At 40.9% G+C, this 20,173-nt stretch overlaps 1 protein-coding gene across 16 annotated transcripts in view; it reads right to left on the bottom strand.

Annotated features, from left to right (window-relative positions):
• Nucleotides 1-20,173, bottom strand: part of PEAK1 (pseudopodium enriched atypical kinase 1) — a 292,413-nt gene that overhangs the window by 4,402 nt on the left and 267,838 nt on the right. For all 16 annotated transcript variants that reach the window (XM_058427924.1, XM_058427920.1, XM_058427915.1 and 13 more), the window contains one exon: nucleotides 16,120-16,865. In XM_058427924.1, coding sequence (XP_058283907.1) covers nucleotides 16,120-16,865 — 746 coding nt within the window. The remainder of the gene's footprint in view (nucleotides 1-16,119; nucleotides 16,866-20,173) is intronic.

Raw genomic sequence — 20,173 nt, 5'->3', positions numbered from 1 at the left:
CTAAATTTAGCTGAATCAGATTGGATGGTTAAACTCTAGCTATTACATTATAAAAAAGGACACTCTCCAAGGGCTTGGGAGGCCTGGGATTTAGCTTTGCTACTAGCTGTATAACCTTGGGCATTTCACTAATTTCTCTGGGTCTCAGTCTCCCTATTAAAGGAGACAATATGAAGAACACTGAAATCTACTTCACAGGGCAGTTGTGAGGATTAATTGGGATCAAGTATATAGAGTACATCTGTAAACTACAAAGTTGTACAAATGCAACACTGATAATGACTAAAGCAGTTAACAACTTGCAAATGTCAAACTAATGCAATCTTAGAGAGTCCTAATTTTTTGAAACAATAGCAAAACAGGAAAATAGATCTTTATTTTGAGTCCCGCCAGCCACCTGCCACAGCAGTGAGGCTCTCTGACCACAAGTTTGATAGAGGACAGACAAAAAGAAACTGCTAACATTCAATACCTCCAAGCCAGGGTCAGCCCTGACAAACAAGTTAACACCAGCAGTATGTTAGAATCCAAGAGAGGGCAACCTAAAGCTATGAGAGACAATTGTTTGGCCAAGTCTAGTTTTAACTATGTCAAGTCAGGCTGAAAAAAAAAATTGTGACCTTGTAGTTTAACATTAGAAGCAGAGAGGGTATTCTAATTGTGACTAGTATTTTAATTGTGATATTCTAATTATATCTAGACATTCACACAGACACACACATTTTTATAAGGTCCTCCAGAGCTTTGTGAGTAGACAAGAGTGTGGATACTACAATAAGAATTTATGTTTAGCTTCACAGATCTACTTGAGATAAAGGATCAAAGTGATTTATGAAGAAGAAATGATAAATTGTTCCACGATTTTGGATGCTCTAAAGGAAAATGGTCTCCCTAGATAGCCAACCTGAGTGGGCAGCACTTTCTTATCTCTTCATTTTATAATACATAGACAGGTTGAAGAATAGTGAGACACTCTAGCTTTAAGAGCAAAGGCAAAAGGGAGAAGACTAGAGTGTAAAAGAGGAGGGAAAAAGAGTGATTTTACTTGGTTCATAACCCTGAAAACAGTTATAACCCAAACACAGACCAATGGAGATTTCCATAATAGGATTTTGCTTGATGGGTATCTCATAAATCTTTATTATGGAGCCTGCAATGATGTTAATTTAGGTAGGAGTATTATATTATTCTAGGTACCACATTGTAGCCATTTTTCAAATATTAATAACTCCTTTAGTTAAAAAAAACACCTCAAAATGACCTCACTTCAGATAATAAATTTCTAGTTCAAAAGTTATTTCAGAAAACAAACCAATTTTTCAGAACAAATGGATAGGGTTCTTCCTGTCAAATTTTTTCCTTCTGCCCTTACCCAGTATTTTCTCTACCAGGGATTAAAGTAACTTCTTCTTGGCTCTCATTCTCTTTCTTGAAAAGAATTCACATTCCTTCTTTATAAAGAGTAGCTGGCATCTCAAGAGAAGCAGGAGGAATCTCAAGAAAGATTCTACTGGTTCATGCCAGCTATTCTTTAATCTATAAATGATTACTTCAGGACTCCTCCTAGGACCCCCAAAATTTAAAAATAGGAATAAAAATAAACTAGAACTGGAATGGTCCCACATCTTCATTAAACATTCCCTTTTCTAATAGAGGAAAAATCACCTCATATTTGCCTTGGCTATGTTTGGGAAAATCTACTTAAAATGCTGTGAATTTGGCAGATTCTGTGCTGTCTATATTTTCTGAAAGGCAAGAAAAAATGCTATGAGAGCCTGAGCCACAGTGACACTAGAGGGAGCTGCAATATCAACATCCAGGAGTTATAAACTGTGCAGCAGAACAAAACCAGGCTGCTGAAGGCTGAATATTCTTGTAAAATACACCATAGGGCCTCTTTCTGGATAAGTTTTTGTTTCTATGATGGTGGCAATACCAAATGCATGCCAAGGGAACTCCTCGTGTGAAGAGCACAGACAGGAAGAGAAGCCCATCCTGGGCACAGGAACCCTCGCCCACTTGCCAGCTCACAGGAAATGCCCGCTTGAGCTATTCTCCAAAGGAGTCAGAGGAACATCAAAAGGGCCAGCCAGCCAGCTGGTATATACATATGCACCAACATGAATAACCTACAGTTGCAAAAACAGAGGCTTGAAGGGAAACTGGGTGCTTGTCTGGATTAATAAAGATCAGTGAGGACAGAGAAGGGAAAAATATTAATTCATTATCAATTGATCATTCAAACAAGTATCTCATGGCTCCTGAGCACTTCCCATCTGTAAAACACAGCATCCTGAAGCATTCTGACCAGATTCCTAAATACAGGGAGTGGGGACCCTTTAACCACTGATAAATTATCTGTTGGAAAACTGGGGGAGAGGGGAAACAACATATTGTCTTCTAGAATCATAGCCAAATTACCCTCTCCTGAGACCTTCTCAGACTCGGGTCAAAGAACTCAACATTTACAATCTTAGCAGGGAAACAGAGCTTGAAAATGGTTCCTCATGCACAACCTGAAAAGTTTAATTCCAAACATACATTTCGGTTCAGGGGCTCATTTTCCATGTTGCTCATGACAACTGCCCTGCATACCTTTGAGGCAAATTTGTCATTAAAAAGCATTTATGTTTGTAATAACTTCAACCTAGACAGCTAACTTCTAAAAAGTAGACCGCAGGGGCTTTGACTGTAAAGTCCCATTAAAAATAGCTGGGGAGAAGATAGTGCTGTTTAACACTACTGAACCTTTCAGAATGATCACAAAGCCTGGGACCTGTGAGAGGACATACCTCTTGATGCTCTCTCAACAACATATACTCTGTTTAAGGCAACTAAGTCAGAGGGATGGGGGAAAGGTGGACCTGTGCAAAACTGGATGATATGACTATGGAATTAATCTGTCGTTGAATGGCATGGTGTTACCCATTCTTCTTCATTGACCCTTTTTCCCAAAGGTTCCCTAAAGTGCTGGTATTTGGAGTGCCTGCTCTCCATTCTAGTTTTTCATTGACAAGCTCTCTTCAGCAAGCTTGCTCATGGCTTCAACCATGTCATATACACTACTGACTTCTGTATCTACATTTGTAACACACACTTGTCTTTGGGCTTTAGGCTCATCTATACAATGACCTACTTGATTTCTTCCCATATATGTCCTAACCCATAGATTACTTAAAGTCAACATAACCAAACCTGAACTCTCCGTCCCACCAAACTCACTGCTTTCCCAGTACTCCCTCTCCTGATGAATGGCTTTGTTACCTGGATGAGAAACCAAATTCACTTTGGATTTCTCCTGCATCTTCACTCCCTATGGCTAATTAATTACCAACTCTTATTGATTTTTCTTCTAAATAACTTTCAAATTATCCTCTTTTCTCCATCTCTATTGCTACCTTCATCACTTGCCTGGACAACCACAAAAGCTTTCCAACTGATCTGCCTGCCTCTAATGTGATCCCCTCAAATACATCTTCCACATGGCTACAGAGCCATTAAAAAACAACAGCTGGTATTTCCTCCTTATTTAAATTTCCTAGCGGCTCCGCTTTATCCTCATAGGAGAAAGTCCTGGCCTTGCCTCCCTTTCCAGTCCTACTTCCCACCTGTGTTCCATTTGCTCTTACTATATTGAGCTATCTGCAGCCAGCCACCCACTCTACCCTCCAGGTGCTCTCTCAGTTTGGGGTTCCTTGTCACCCCTCATCTGTCTGAGGGATTCCTACTTCTTTTAAAGCCCTTCTCAGGCATTATTTTTATCAGAGAGAGGAAGTGCTAAATACCCTAAACCCCCTTTCTGTGTTACTTCTATATCTTGTACATATCTCTATTATTGCAGTTATCACATTTTTTATCTTTAAAAAATTTTTGTTTTTTATAATTTTTTTCAATTTTATTTCAGATTCAGGGGGTACATGTGCAGGTTTATTGCCTGGGTATATCTCATGATGCTGTGGTTTGAGGTACAACTGATCCCATCACCCAGGTACTGAACACAGTACCCAACAGTTTTTCAACCCTTGCCCCCTTTCCTCCCTCCTCTGACATTTGTTTGCCTATCTTACAAGCAAGATACTTGTATCTTTAGGGCCTAGCACAGAGCAAGGCACGTAGTACTTGCTCCACATGTCTGTAAAAGATTCTGAGAAAAGGCAATATCTGATCCAGTGCTGCCATAGGGCTTATTTACTCGGAACAGGTAGAATATATGAACAGCTTTTATGAAACAGATAAAAGTTGGCAAGGTGACGGGGTGGGGGCAATGGCAGAAAAATCTGAATAATAAACACTCATGAATGACCTGACTACACAAATGAGTGAAATCTGATCAGTGAGGGCTGTCTGTTGAGTCCAGGCTGCCCTGGGGGCTTGCTGATTTTGTACTGCACAAAACTATACAAAACAACATGGCTTTTTGTCATTTGATTCAATTTTCTCTCCTTTGCCCCAAAGAAAGCAATAATAACAAAATATAAGACTCTTCAAAAATATTCTACATTAGCTCTGATTTTTCCATTATAGGCCCAGTATGCCTTCAGCCTACCTCCAGTTTATCAGCAGGGAATCTCATTTCCATCTCACTCTATGCATTTTATAGTGCCTCAGTGAAACTTAAGTGAGATGGATGCTATAGGGAATGAATTGTGGAGGGACAAAAATGAGAAACATTAAAGATCACACACATTACACCATCTGTGCCATTTTGTCACATCACACAAAAGTACAACTGCAAATGGGAGTGAGCATAGAATGAAACCCTGCAACTTCTAAATTGATATCCAGTATTTGGTATAACCCCACTCTAAGAATACAGGCTGATCGGTGATTGACCTCAATTCCTTGATCTGCCTAGGAGGAGTATTGCTATACTTGCTGCTACAGAGCTAAGACCCACACACACTTAATGCTGTTACAACTATATTCAAAATAGATTAAGTGTTTAATATATAAAATGCTGTGTGGGCCCAAAGTACTCAGGACTCCATGTTGTAGGAATCTGCTATGAGAACTGTTGGGTAAGCCAGGTAATTTACAGCTTGAATTGCTGCAAAAATGTTCACATGCCCAAGAAAGTGATTTTGGATCCTAGAAGAGAAATTCAAGAAGGCAACTATGTAAGATTTCACCATTTTATTTGTGACTTGTACTCATCAAAGCTTTTCACTCTCCCACTCAGCATGTGTGTCCAATGAAAATAACTTGTGTTCCTGAGCCAGTAATTTAGGCTGACAGAAGGATGCCCAGGATATTCACACTAGAGAAACTGAGGCAGAGAGTAGTCCAATAACCAGCGCAGGGCCCACATTAGGAATTCAATTAACTTGAATTCCAACTTGTGATTCTCAACTATATCCTCTCACCTCATTAATTAAAGCCATGCTCCCTTTTCCTACCAGACAACTCATTTTGATTCCAGGTTTACACAAACATCCAAAACCTCTCCTTCCTAAATCAATTCCCAGTTGAGACTCAGGCGCTTCTGTATGCACTGAGCCTGAAACAAAATGGACACCAAACTAGGATGGCCATGAGTATGTGTAGTTGGCTGCTGATCAATCACTCTCTGTAAAGTTTCACTGTTAAAAATATTTATTTTGAATTATGAAAGTGGAAGTGGTTTCCCCTCTAGTTTTTTCCTCACCACTAAGCCAGTAATTAATTGCCTGTATATATAGTCGTACTAGTTGTAAATTTCTACCAATCATAGTTGTTCCTGTAATGCTTTTTCGTTTAGTATCTTGTTTTGTCAGCATTCACCCAAATGAGATAAACGGAGACTCTGGAGTCAAAAATGCAGTAAAAGATGCTGGTCTCCACAGTTCACCTCTACATTATTACAAGCTTTTAACAAGATTCTGGCATAGCTGGAAGAAAGGAAGCAGCCCCACTTTTGTAACAGGGAAGTGTACATCTTTACTGAGTTTTGTGTGCTCTATCCTTGAGAACAAAGACTGGGACTACTTTAAAGATACCTACTATCCCAATTCTGGAACTGTTGGAAAAGAACTCAAAAATTTGTACTTTTTGCTTATGTGAAATTTTTAGCACCCTCTTCAAAGTAACTGCATCCAAATTTCCTCTGTGGTCTCACATGGTAGTACTTTTTATAAAATGATCTCATAAGTGCAATGAAAAAACAGTATCTCAGTGATACTGAGCCATAATTTTGCCAACTGTCCATCCTGATTCTAAGCAAAAGGCTGTCATTTTTCCATTAAGAAGCAACACTGAGACACAGCAAGTTCAGTTTACTGCCTCAGGCATGAAATAATAGGAGAGGTTCTACCTAGGAGTCAGGAGGTAGCCTGCCACAAAGCTGGTGTGCCCATGGAGAAGTGATTGTTCCTCTCTGGCCTTAGTTTCCCACTGTGTAGAATGGTGAAGGCCCTTCTAAAATTGGCTTTAGTCTACTATGAGGATATGAGGGATTAGTCTACTATGGATTTAGATATGAGGATTTAGTCTACTATGAGGATATGAGGATTATGTGCTTGGTCAGTGCCTACCCAGATTCTTTGAAAGGGAAAAAGCAAGGTAGATTTTTATTTAGAGAACAGGGAAGTTAAGTTCAGACTTAAGTTTATGTTAAGTTTTACTTTGAGAGCAGGAATATTTAAGTTAACGGCTGGAGGCCAGCTAATATATAGCCCACAGAGACAGACAACGCAATCTGCTGGGTGGTGGCTCACCAAATGGGGAAGAGAGGGTAAAAGAAGATATGGACGAGATGGAAAATGGGAGTTGAAAATTGAATATTGTTTGGAAATCAATTTGGCTCTTCTTTCACCAAAACATTTATTTAAAAAGTAGGCTGTGCTCACTGCCTCCACAGCTTCCTCTTCCTATTTGCTCTTTAACCACTGTGTCTGGCATTCACCCCAATTATTACCAACATTGCATTTTCTTGAGGCTTACAAGACATTAAATTCTTGCCTTCTTCTGAGTCTTCATTCTGCACAAGCCCTCTGCAACCTTGGACTCTCTGGCCTGTAGGGCCCTGCCTTTTGCTACAGATTTTCCAATTGCTCCTGCTTTGGGTCACTTAGATGTATGGGCCTTTTCCCACTTTGCGGACTCTTCCGTTACAATCTCATGTAGTCCCACAGTTTCAACTAAATCAAGTCTATGACCACATTTCTAGGCTTGAGCTCTCTTCTGAGTACCAAACCCGTATTTTTACCTGGATCCTGGGGTTCTCTCAACTTGGCTGCCCTATGGGCATATCCCATTGAGATCTCATCTTTCTGGCTTTTCTGATTCATATTTCAACCAATGGCATCACCATTCTCTTGGAGGTTGTTCTACCTTGAAATTTTAGCATCACTGCCCTAATCCCACACTCACCAGACATGGTCTACCGCCTTCCTCAGCTCTGCCCCTTCTTTTCCTTTGCCTTACATCAGGTCTCATTTTACCTGGACTACTGCAATAGCATAATGACTGGCTTCCTTGCTTCCAGTCCTTCTGACCTCTCTTACCATGGTTGTCATCCAAAATCTTATGTTATTTCTGTTTAAAAATACTTAGTGGCTTCCCACAAAACACAAAATAAAGTCTAACCTCTTAAGCTCATCACTCAAATCTCTAAATATGTTCTCTAATCTCTCCGTAGCCTAATTTTCCACTATTCTCTCAATGTACTGCATTTACCACAAAGAATAGCAAAGTGGATACAAACGGCCCTTTCTTATTGGCCCCAAGATAAGTGTTAATAACTTATTTCATTCATTAATCTTCATTTATCTTTACATCTCTGCATACCACTCTGAAATTTCATTATAATCTGTTTTAAGAGCTATTATTTATGCCTTTGTCTTTCTCACTGGAATATAAGCTTCTTGAGGGCAAGGCTTTTGTTTCATTCATATGTATTTCTGTAAACTACAACAAATATCACAATGTTTTATACAGTAAACATTTTTTGAAGGGTAAAGAAATACTTATTGAGTGCCAACTATGTACGTGATATTATAATAGATGCTAAGGATATAAGAATTAATAAGCCATGGTCCCCGCCATGGAAAAGGTCAGGTATAATAGTGGGGAGAGGGGAGAGGAAGCATGTTTTTGTTTAATTATACAACTGTCTCATGATAATGCAATGATTAAGAAATCCAGTAGGTATAGTGTGCAACATGTGCTTAGAAAATTAAAGAAGAAAATTCAGAGCTGGATTCTTTAAGAACACATAGGAACTTTCTAAGTATGTGAAAAGGAAGGAATAACCAACTTTTACTAAATGCTTAACTTTGTGCCAAATGATGCTCTCAGCACTGTGTGTGTGTATGTGTGTGTGTGTGTGTGTGTGTGTGTGTATCACTATATACATATTAACTTCTGTGATTTTTTACAATGGTTTTAAGAAGACCTGAAGTATTTTTTCCATTTTACAGATAAAGACACTGGAAATAGAAAAGGCAAGTAATAGCCAAGGTAACAGCTAATATGTAGCTAAAGCACAGATTTAAACCCAGGTCTGTCTGACTTAAAAGCCTAAATTCTTAGCCACTTTGTTAACAGTCCTCACATTTTGTACATAGGAACGAACCACTTGGGGTACTTGCTACAAATGCAGTTTCCAAGGCCTTACTGCCAGCCATTCTCATTCTGTAGGAAATGAGATTTTTAATGAGGATTCCTCAGGTGATTCTGAAATAGGTCACAGCAGATCACAACGCAGAAGTTCTTTATTGTATTATACTGCCTCCCAGGAGACGAGCAGTCCAGATAGAGGAACCAGAGTGTGCAAAAGCCGAGTAGCATTAAACAGGTGCTGTTTATAATTGGTACTTGAGGATGGGACTACAGAGATGAATAACTAAGGATACCTGTTTTCAATAAACTTAGTGTTAAATGGTCCAAAATCTCTGATTCTTGTTTTTTTAATTGAAAAGACATTAGGACATCGTTTTTTAACTAATCAAAATAACTGTTACCACCTTAACATAGGAATTATTTGAGTATTACCATTTTGTAGGTCAATTTTCTTAAAGTTATGATCATGTTATTGGTATTCTGCTACTTTCATGTGACATTTAAAAAATGTTTTTCATAATTTTACATAGTCTTCATAATTACTGCTTTTAGTAGCTACAAACATTCCATTGGACTTATGTGCCATAATTTATTATATTGGTTCCTTAATATAAGGTACCTAGTTTGTTTCCAATTTTTGGAAGTATTTAAATTCTTGAAGCTGTCTGTAGCTTTCTCTCAAAATTTTAAGGAAAAACAAAGATGTTTACATCTCTGAAGTAACGAGAAAGAATATCTAAGTGCAGAACCTATCTAAATATGGTCAAGCCAAAGCCTAATGTTAAGAAAGAATAACAGTGAGTGATCTATAAAATGTTGAGCAGCAATTTTCCATTATTGTTAATAACAATAATGCATTATTTTATATGTACTTTACAGTTTATAAAAGCAGTTCCACTACATAAACACATGTACTATAACAATCATCTGAGGTAAGTAGGGCAGTTAATATACACTGATGTGAAAACCAAGAGAGGCGCATGACTTGCACAAAAATATACAGTGATATCTTCAGAACTTGGACCCAGGTCAGCTGACTCCAAAGCTCTTTATTCAGTGCTGTGATGCCTCTTCATTTAAGACCAATACAAATAATAAAGCTAATCATGTTGAATGAAGATTAGAATAAATATGAAAGAGGAAAACCTTCAAATCCAGGAAAAGTCCTGAGTTAAAACCACTTACTTTATAACAAAGACAAACATGACACCTGCTATGGACAGAATTGTCTCTCTTCCCAACCTCTTCATATGTTGAAGCCCTAGCTTACAATGTTACTGTATTTTGGAGACAGGGCTAACAAGGAGGTAATTAATTAAAAGAGATCATAAGAGTGGGGCCATGATGTGACAGGATTAGTGTCCTTCTAAGAATAGACACTGGGGCGTGCTTGCACATGCTTCTTGTGTTCTCTCTCGCGCTCTCTCTCTCCCTGTCATGTAAGGGCACAGTGAGAAGGAGGCTATCTGTAAGCCAGGAAGGGAGCCCTCACTAGAAGCCAAATCAGCTAGAACCTTGATCTTGGGTCTTCCAGCCTCCATAACTGTGAGAAAATAAATTTATCCTTTTCAGTCTATGGTATTTTCTTATGGCAGCCTGAGTAGAATGAGATTTTGATACTGGGAAATGGGGTGCTGTTGTAAAAATACTTTAAAAGGTAGAAGCAGCTTTGGAATTGGGTAGAGGCTAGAAGAGTTTTGAGATGCATGTGAGAAAAAGCCCAGATAACCATGAACAGACAGTTGCTAGAAATATGGATGCTAGGGGCGATTCTGATGAGGTTTCTGATAGTAACAAGGAACATTATTGGAAACTGGAGGAAAGGGAATCCTTGTCATAAAGTGGCAAAGAACTTAGAAGGACTGTGTTTTGTAGAAGACAAAACTTGCAAGACATGAAATTGAGATTTCTAAGCAAAGTGAAGGAGTGGCTTGGTTCCTCCTGACTGCTTATAGTAAAATGTGAAAGGAGAGAGATGAATTCAAAAAGAAATTGTCGGCTGGGCGCGGTGGCTCACGCTTGTAATCCCAGCACTTTGGGAAGCCGAGGCAGGCGGATCACGAGGTCAGGAGATCGAGACCACGGTGAAACCCCGTCTCTACTAAAAATACAAAAAATTAGCCGTGGTGGCGGGCGCCTGTAGTCCCAGCTACTCGGAGAGGCTGAGGCAGGAGAATGGCGTGAACCCGGGAGGCGGAGCTTGCAGTGAGCCGAGATTGAGCCACCGCACTCCAGCCTGGGTGACAGAGCGAGACTCCGTCTCAAAAAAAAAAAAAAAAGAAAGAAAAAGTGTTGAGCAAAAAGAAACCAGAACGTGAAGACTTGGAAAATTTGCAGTCTATCCATACTGTGAAAACGGTGAGGCCGGGCGTGGTGGCTCATGCCTGTAATCCCAGTACTTTGGGAGGCTGAGGCGGGTGGATCACTTGAGGTCAAGAGATCGAGACCGGCCTGGCCAACATGGTAAAACGCTGTCTCTACTAAAAATACAAAAATCAGTGGGTGTGGTGGCGGACGCCTGTAATACTAGCTACTTGGGAGGCTGAGGCAGGAGAATCACTTGAACCCGGGAGGTGGAGGCTGCAGTGAACCGAGATCGTGTCACGGCACTCCAGCCTGGGTGACAGAGTGAGACTCCATCTCAAAAAAAAAAAAAAAAGTGAAAGCTTGTTCTAAGAGAATACCAAGGGTGTGGCTAAACAACTATTTGATAAAGAGAAGATGGATATGACTTACGGACTTAACCAGCCATCTCAGCACAAGTCAGGGATAATAATGGGATTATACCAGCAAAGACACTGCCAGTTTGAATTAAAAGGGACAAAGTGGGACAAAATAAAGGAAGGCTACTGAACTTGGATTCTACAGGACTAGCCCAGAGAGCTATTTGGCTGCAAACATGTACTATTCTTCAAGGAAAGGGAAGAATGATCCTGAAAGTGATACAGAAACATCAGGGCTGCTTTTCCCACCAAAGGACCAGCAGGCAAGGCTGTTCCATCCTCAGTTTCAAAGGGTGAAGCTGCCTCTTGAGATCTGGTAGGCTAGGATAACCATGACCAGTGCCTCAGTATTGGGCCACTATGCGGAGCCACGGTGGTGATGCTGCCACCCCAGTGGGTTTGCAGGGGAGAGTATCAAACCAAAGAGGATGATTCTTGGGCCGACGATTTAATAGAACTTGACTTGCCAGGTTTTGGAATTGCTCGGGATTTATCACCCCTTCCTTCCTTCTGATTTCTTTCTCTTGGAATGGGAATGTCTATCCTATGCCTGTTCACAGTTGTATTTTGTAAGCATGTAACTTGTGGTTTCACAGGTTCACAACTGGAGAGCCTCAGGACAAATCATACCTTGAATCTCACCCATATCCGATTTAGATGATATTTAGATGAGACTTTGGACTTTAGAGTTGATGCTGTCATAAATAAGACTTTTGGAGCTGTTTGGATGTGTTCTGCATGCTATAAGGACAGATATTCTGAGGCAGGATGGGTTAGAGGTAGAGTGCTATGGGCTAAATTATGTGTTCCCCACCACCAATTCGTATGTTGAATCCTTAACCCCCAATGTGAGACAGTACCTACAAAGAGGTAATTAAGGCTAAATGAGGTCATAAGCATAGGGCCCTGATACAATAGAACTGGTGTCCTTATAAGAGATACCAGTGCATAGCCTCTCCCTTGCACTCTCTTCCTTCCTCTCTCCCTCACTCCTTGCCATGTGAGGACACAGAGAGAAGGTGGCTGTCTGTAAACCAGGAAGAAAGCCCTCCCCAGAAAGCAAATAAGCTGGAACCATGATCTTGAATTTTTTAGCCTCCAGAAATAGGGAAAATAAATTTCTGTTGTTTAAGTCATATAGAATATGGTGTGTTGTTATGCAACTTGAGCAAACTAAAATAACATACAGTTAGTACTCCATGACTGCAGTGGATTTGGTATTGAAGGAGGAGGGGTGGTATCCTTTGACTTTCAAATTGCTAAATTCTACCATTGATTTTTTTTTTTTTTTTTTTTTTAGAGACGTTGTTCCACTCTGCTGCCCAGGCTGGAGTGCAGTGCCTCAGCTTACTGCAACCTCCGCCTCCTGGGTTCAAGCAATTCTCATGCCTCAGCCTCCCGAGTAACTGGGATTACAGTTGCCTGCCACAGTGACTGGCTATTTTTTTTTTTTTTTTGTATTTTTAGCAGAGACGGGGTTTTGCCATGTTGGCCAGGCTGGTCTCCATCTCCTGATCTCAGGTGATCCACCTGCCTCAGCCTCCCAAACTGTTGAGATTACAGGCGTGAGCCACCACGCCCAGTCTACCATTGACTTTTTGTTTGCAACATTTTAAAGAACTTTTAGTCTCTTCAAGAGACAGTTACACCCATTAGACTCTTCTAAATTCCCTTAGTATGGGAAGGGAATTTAAGAAGATAAACAGAAAAAGTTGTTTGTGTGGGCCAACTGTTAGTGTCTTTTGCTTATCTCTGCAAAGGCAGGGTTCACAGAGCCCTAATAGTACAATCAATTGGGCACTTCTGGAAATACCACAGGGTCTTAAAAGAGACATTTATATTTAGCATTTAGTGTAAAATATCCTTTTCCAAACCTGCCAACAACTCCTAGTATATAACCACTTGCCACCTGTTCTTTAGAGATTGGTTTTACATCATTATAAACAAAGAAATCAACACCAGACCACTGATTTGGGAAAGAGACAAGATTGCACGGCAACAACACATTAAGTTAGTCAAGCCCTACTTCTCAATTGTTTTGAAAGAACAGATAGTTCAAGGTCCCTTTCTGAAACAGGTACTCATCCTGCATTGGTGATTTTGCAGCAATAAGGGCCCAAGATAGATAAGGCACCATAACCTCAATTTATATAACAGCTCTTAAGTGCTATAATCTCAAAATGCCTTTTTAAACTCAATAGTAATGTATTAACTTGAATCCAGATCCCCCTCCTTACAGTTTACCCCTCAGTTTAATTTAAAAAATGTGGGCTGGAGCACAGGGTTACTCTGCCAGTGACATCAGACAGTCAACTGGTGTAGATACTGCAACTGCAGAGGGTAGCTAGTTGTAGGTCTGTTTCAAACATACATTCTGTCTTGATAGACAGGTAAGGCCAATAGTTTACCTTATCCATTAATTTGCTAAGATACCATCTGGTCTTTCTAAGCCAAATTAACACGTAAAAGTCATTTAAATATGTTAATTGGTTTTGAACCAGTGAATAGAATCAGTAAAAAGGGACTATGGGAATGGAGAACACTACCTTAAGTTTACATATGGGGCTTTGTGTTTTTCAAAAGCCTTTCACATGCATTATCTCACTTGATCCTACACTCACTGTAAATATCTGAAAGAGGAGGAAATTGAGGCTCAAAGATTGTTACTCTCTTAAAGTAACCTAGGGAATAAGCTAGTGGGTAGTGAATGAAATGAACACTTATTAGGGACATTTTGTTTTCTTTTAACCAAACAACAGCTCCATAAGATGGGTGCCAATATTGACAAAGCTGCTAAGAGGCAGAACCAGGATCTGAACCCAAACCTTTTGGACTTCAAAGTCCACACTGTATTTATTACATTGATGAAATCTATGGCTTTCTGTTACAGTGAATGTAAATGGGCAAGAATTCTTGATGTCAAGAGTTTAGCTGTCTTGAAGAAGTGAGTTATCTGAAATAAGCAATCTATATGTAAGAAATTGATAAGTGGCACAATGCACAAAATGCAGCTATGGAGTCAGAAATATTTGTGATTAAAACTCAGCTCTGGCCAGGCATGGTGGCTCACGCCTGTAATCGCAGCACTTTGGGAGGCCGAGGTGGGCGGATCACGAGGTCAAGAGATTGAGACCATCTGGCCAAAATGGTGAAACCCCGTCTCTACTAAAAATACAAAAATTAGCTGGGCATGGTGATGCACACCTATAGTCCCAGCTACTCAGGAGGCTGAGGCAAGAGAATCGCTTGAACCTGGGAGGCAGAGGTTGCAGTGAGCCAAGATCGTGCCACTGCACTCCAGCCTGCCAACAGAGCGAGACTCTGTCTCAAAACAAAACGAAACAAAACAAAACAAAAACAACAACAAAAAACTCAGCTCTACTACTTGCTAGCTGTGTGATCCTAACCAAGTCAGCTTACTTCTTGGAGCTTCATTTTCCTCATATGTCAAATGGAGAAAAAGATCTTAATCTCATAAAGTTGATGTGAAGATTAAATTACATAACAAAAATAAAGTTCCAGGAACATCAATAAACATTAGTTATCCTCCTCTATAAAAATGTTTCTCTAGGGAGCAAAGGAGTTACAGAGCAGAGGTAGACAAGCATTTCTTAGCTGGTAAAGGGTGAAGTCAGAAACATAAACCAGGTATGGTGGCTCATGCCTGTAATCCCAGCACTTTGGGAGGCCAAGGTGGGAGGATCACTGGAAGCCAGGAGTTTGAGACCAGCCTGGGCAACATAGTGAGACCACCATCTCTACCAAAACCAAAAAAATCAGTCATGCGGTGGCACACACCTGAGGCTGCAATGAGCTATGATCATGCCACTGCACTCCAGCCTAAAAAACAGACAGAAACATGCAGTGAAAGGTACACAACAGACCTCGTATTTATAGGTAGCCCTTGCAAAAAGCAAAGCTCAAGGGTTACCTACTTTTTTTTTGAGACAGGGTCTCATTTTGTTGCCCAGGCTGGAGTGCAGTGACCCGATCATGGCTCACTTCAGCCCGGACCTCCTGGGCTCAGGTGATCCTCCCACCTCAGCCTCCTGGGTGGCTGGGACTACAGGCATGAGCCACCACATTTGGCTAATTTTTTCTATTTTTTTTGTAGAGACAGGGTTTCACCACATTGCCTAGGCTGGTCTCGAACTCCTGGGCTCAAGCTATCCACCTGCTTCAGGTTCCCAAAGTGCTGCGATTATAGCCATGAACCACCATGCCTGGCCAGGTTACCTACTTTAAAAGGACTTCTTTGGCTGGGCATGGTGGCTCACGCCTGTAATCCCAGCACTTTGGGAGGCCAAGGCGGGAGGATCACCTGAGATCAGGAGTTCGAGACCAGCCTGGCCAACATGGTGAAACCCCCATCTCCACTTAAAATACAAAAATTAGCTGGGCATGGTGGCAGGTACCTGTAATCCCAGCTACCCTCGGGAAGCTAAGGCATGATAATTGCTTGAACCTGGGAGGCGGAAGTTGCAGTGAGCCGAGATTGCACCATTGCATTCCACAATGGGCAACAAGAGCGAAACTCCATCTCAAAAAAAAAAAAAAAAAAAAAAAAGACTTCTTTGACTTCTAGAGTTTGGGTTAAGGTACCTCCAAGATCCCACAGAATTCTTGTTTACCTCTATCTTTGCATGCAGTATACTGTTATAATTCTGTTAAGTTACCTATCTGTTTTCTCTAAATAATAAATAAGTCCCCTGCTTAATCTAGTATCTGGTAAGGGGTAGATGCTTAATAATTTGCTGAATGGAGGAATGAAGGAAAGAAAGGAGAAAAGCAGAATGAATCCATCCCAGTAACAATGTACTGGTTAAGACTTAACATGAGATTTATAATATTGTCTTACCTTGACTGCATAGTTATTAAGTGGATCTTTTGCATATGAAGCAGTATAGTAAACCGCATCACCTGCCTCACAACATGGTTTGTCACTGGTTAGCCTGAAGTCTGACCAGCTGTCCACTCCAAAACGGAGCTGGTCTTTCTGCCCAGCCATGAAAAGGTCTTCGCATTTAACAGCCAGTTTCTTCAAGGCATCTGTATGAAGGCTTCGGATTTTACCCACTACTTCCTCCCGATTCTCAAGTCCTCGATAAAGTGCTTGTCTCTGTGGCTTCTGGATGCCTCTGCCCTGTCTGCAAGAGGGCCCACGCCGGCTGGAGAGGGATTCCATGCTGTTGGAAAATCTATCCTTAATACTGAGAGTGGTTAAGCTGGAAATGCTGTTTGCTGCTGAGGGGACAGGTCTCTCCTTGCGCAAAGGCCTTTCCAAGGAGTCGTAAGACTCAATGTCCAGTCCTTTGAGTTCATAGCTGATGGAAGAACCAGCACTGCTGGCATCCCAGTTGGGGTCGATATCATAGGTGGGATTAGCCATGACACAAAGACTACTTTCCATGGATTTCTGGAGGTCCTTGGAGATTGGCTCTGTATTGGCTCTTATGATCATCTTCTTTGGCAGTGGAGGTGGTGTAGGTTGGGAAGCATTGGTTGCTTCTTGGTCTGTTTTCCCTCCAAAGGCGATGGCATCGTCCACAGCTCCCTTGGGCTGTCGTGGCTGCTTGGGAGGTATCATGGCTGCTCTAGATTGCCCTGTATTGTTTTTAAAGCAATAAAAAGAAAAGAGTAAGTAAAGTTTTCAATCTAATTTTATAACTGAAACTTGAGCAGAAATGAGTGAGGTAGCCATGAGAATGTAAGAATAAGTCAACTCTTTAGTTCAAAATGGGAAAAGAGAACAACCAAAGAACAAATACCTAAACATTGAAGTATTGAAGCCTTGGTGGGAACAACAAATATGCATAATGTCTTGGCCCTGTCTAGGAACAAGGCACTGGTTTGGGTGATGAGTTTTGTTTTCAAAAAGGAAACCAGATTCTCCAGTCCTACCCTTCAGAGTGCTATATTCACCACACCAGAATATTAAGGGATGACAGACACTCGAATATACTTGGATTGTGACAGAGTAGAGATGATAGCATTGTGGATAAAGAAAATACTTAGGAGCATTATTACAAACAGAATTGAAACTAGCAATGCGACCATTAGACAGGGGCTCAGAAGATACTATTCTGTTCTTTTTATTCCAAAGTTACATTGTATTATATATAGCACTTGTCATGCATATAACATTTTCCAACACATGAATACAATTTCAAAAGCCATGCTATTTATTTTACTATAGAGATGGATTCTGACATTGCTTAAACGGTCTATGTAAAAGATTCCTGTGATTGTGGTAAGGGGAACAGTGTATATGAACAGTCAACTTCTGTTCTGAACACTAATTCCTAAACTCTTATGTGATTCTCTTTTATTTTGGTGGGCATATATATTGTGATTTGAGAGATACTATCTTTCAACATCTTTTATAAGCCCTAGTTAGAGAACCATTCATCTCTGCTTAGTTTCCAGCATTTATGATTAGAAAAAGATAAAACACATGTGTGTTTGAATATACCTTCAGGGCTTATTGTATAACAGAGAGAACACATTATTTTTTAAAGACAGAAAAATATACATGAAACTTCTATAAAGGCTATTAAAAATTAGTCTTGTTATTAAAATGAGGCCTCTACTCAAGATCTCAGAGTTATAAGGCTCTGTTATGGGTTGAATTATACCCCCCAAAAAGGTATGTTGAAGTGCTAACCCCTGGTACCTATGAATGTGACCTGTTGGAAGTCTTTGTAGATTTAATAGTTAAGATGAGGTAATTAGGACGGGCCCTAATCCAATATGGCTGATGTCCTTATAAGAAGAGAAAATGCCATGTAAAGACAGGGACAGAGAGGGAAAATACTACATGACATTGGAAGCAGAGTCTAGAGTGACACAGGTGCAGACTAAGGAATACCAAGCATTGATGGCCACTACCAGATGCCAGACAAAGGCAAGAAAGCAATCTACTCACTGTCTCAGAGGGAACACAGCCCTGCTGACACCTTGATTTCAGACTCCTAGCCTCCATAACTGTGAGAGAATATATTTGTGTTGTTTTAAGCCACCCATTTGTGGTACTTTTTTACAGCAGTCCTAGGAAACTCGTACATTCTTCTACTTCATATAGAGTAGAAGGCGCTGGATGGTGCTGAGGATGACAATGAATAGGGGTGGTGGTTTGTTTTGTTAAAATCATGTCCTTGAAGCATGTCAATGGTAAACACCAATATAATCTGGGATTGTAATAGTAAGTGTTGCATATGATAGGGATACGTTCTGAGGGAGTTAGGCAATCTCATCATTACGCAAAAATCATAGAGTGTACTTACACGAACCTAGATGGTACAGCCTACTACACACCTAGGCTATATGGTATAGCCTACTGCTTATAGGGTACAAACCTGTACAACATGGTACTGTACTGAATACTGTGGGCAACTGTAACACAATGCTAACTACTTGATATGGTTTGGCTGTGTCCCCACCAAATCTCATCTTGAATTCCCACATGTTGTGGGAGGGACCCAGTGGGAGGTAATTGAGTCAGCACAGGTCTTTCCCATACTGTTCTTGTAATAGACAATAAGTCTCATGAGATCTGAGGGTTTTAAAAAGAGGAGTTCCCCTGCACACGTTCTCTTTCTTTGCCTGCTGCCATCCACATACGATGTGACTTGCTCCTCCTTGCTCTCTGCCATGATTGTGAGGCCTCCCCAGCCACGTGGAACTGTTAACTCCAATAAATCTCTTTCTTTTGTAAATTGCCTGGTCTTGTGTATGTCTTTATCAGCAGTATGAAAATGGACGAATACAGTAAATCAGTACCAGTAGAGTGGGGTGTTGCTGAAAAGACACCCGAAAATGTGGAAGCCACTTTGGAACTAGGTAGCAGGCAGAGGTTGGAACAGTGTGGAGGGCTCAGAAGAAGACAGGGAAATGTGGAAAAGTTTGTAACTTCCTAGAGACCTGTTGAATGGCTTTGACAAAAGTGCTGATAGTGATATGAACAATAAGGTCCAGGCTGAGGGGGTCTCAGATGGAGATAAGGAACTTGTTGTGAACTGGAGCAAAGGTGACTCTTGTTATGTTTTAGCAAACAGACTGGCAGCAATTTGGCCCTGCCCTAGAGATTTGTGGAACTTTGAACTTGAGAGAGATGACTTAGGGTATCTGGCAGAAGAATTTTCTAAGCAGCAAAGCATTCAAGAAGTGACCTAGGTGCTGTTAAAGGCATTCCGTTTTATAAGGGAAGCAGAGCACAAAAGTTCAGAAAATTTGGTTTGGCGCAGTGGCTCATGCCTGTAGCACTTTGAGAGGCTGAGGCGGGTGGATCACTTGAGGTCAGGAGTTTGAGACCAGCCTGGCCAACATGGTGAAACCCCGTCTCTACTAAAAATACAAAAATTAGCCGGGTGTGGTGGCAGACACCTGTAGTCCCAGCTACTCAGGAGGCTGAGCCAGGAGAATCACTTGAACCTCAGAGGTGGAGGTTGCAGTGAGCCAGGATCATGCCACTGTACTCCAGTATTGGTGACAGAGTGAGACCCCGTCTCCAAAAAAATAAATCAATGAAAATAAAAATAAAATAAAAATAAGAAAATTTGCAGCCTGTCAATACGATAGAAAAGAAAATACCATTTTTCTGAGGAGACATTCAAGCTGGTTGCAGAAATTTGCAGAAATTTGCATAAGCAAGGAGGAGCTGAAGGTTAATCCCCAAGACAATGGGAAATATTTCTCCAGGGCATGTCAACGATCTTCACGGCAGCCCCTCCCATCACAGGCCTGAAGGCCTAGGAGGAAAAAGTAGTTTCGTGGGCCAGGCCCAGGGTCCCCTTGCTGTGTGCAGCCTAGGGACTTGGTGCCCTGTATCTTAACCACTCAAGCCATGGCTGAAAGGGGCCACTGCAGAGCTCAGGTTGTGGCTTCAGAGGGTGCAAGCCCCAAGCCTTGGCAGC

This window comes from Hylobates moloch, unplaced genomic scaffold (genome assembly GCF_009828535.3).
Source record: "Hylobates moloch isolate HMO894 unplaced genomic scaffold, HMol_V3 SCAFFOLD_14, whole genome shotgun sequence".
Lineage (NCBI taxonomy): Eukaryota > Metazoa > Chordata > Mammalia > Primates > Hylobatidae > Hylobates > Hylobates moloch.
The sequence above is the reverse complement of the archived record's forward strand: the minus strand, read 5'-3'. Positions and strand labels throughout refer to the sequence as shown.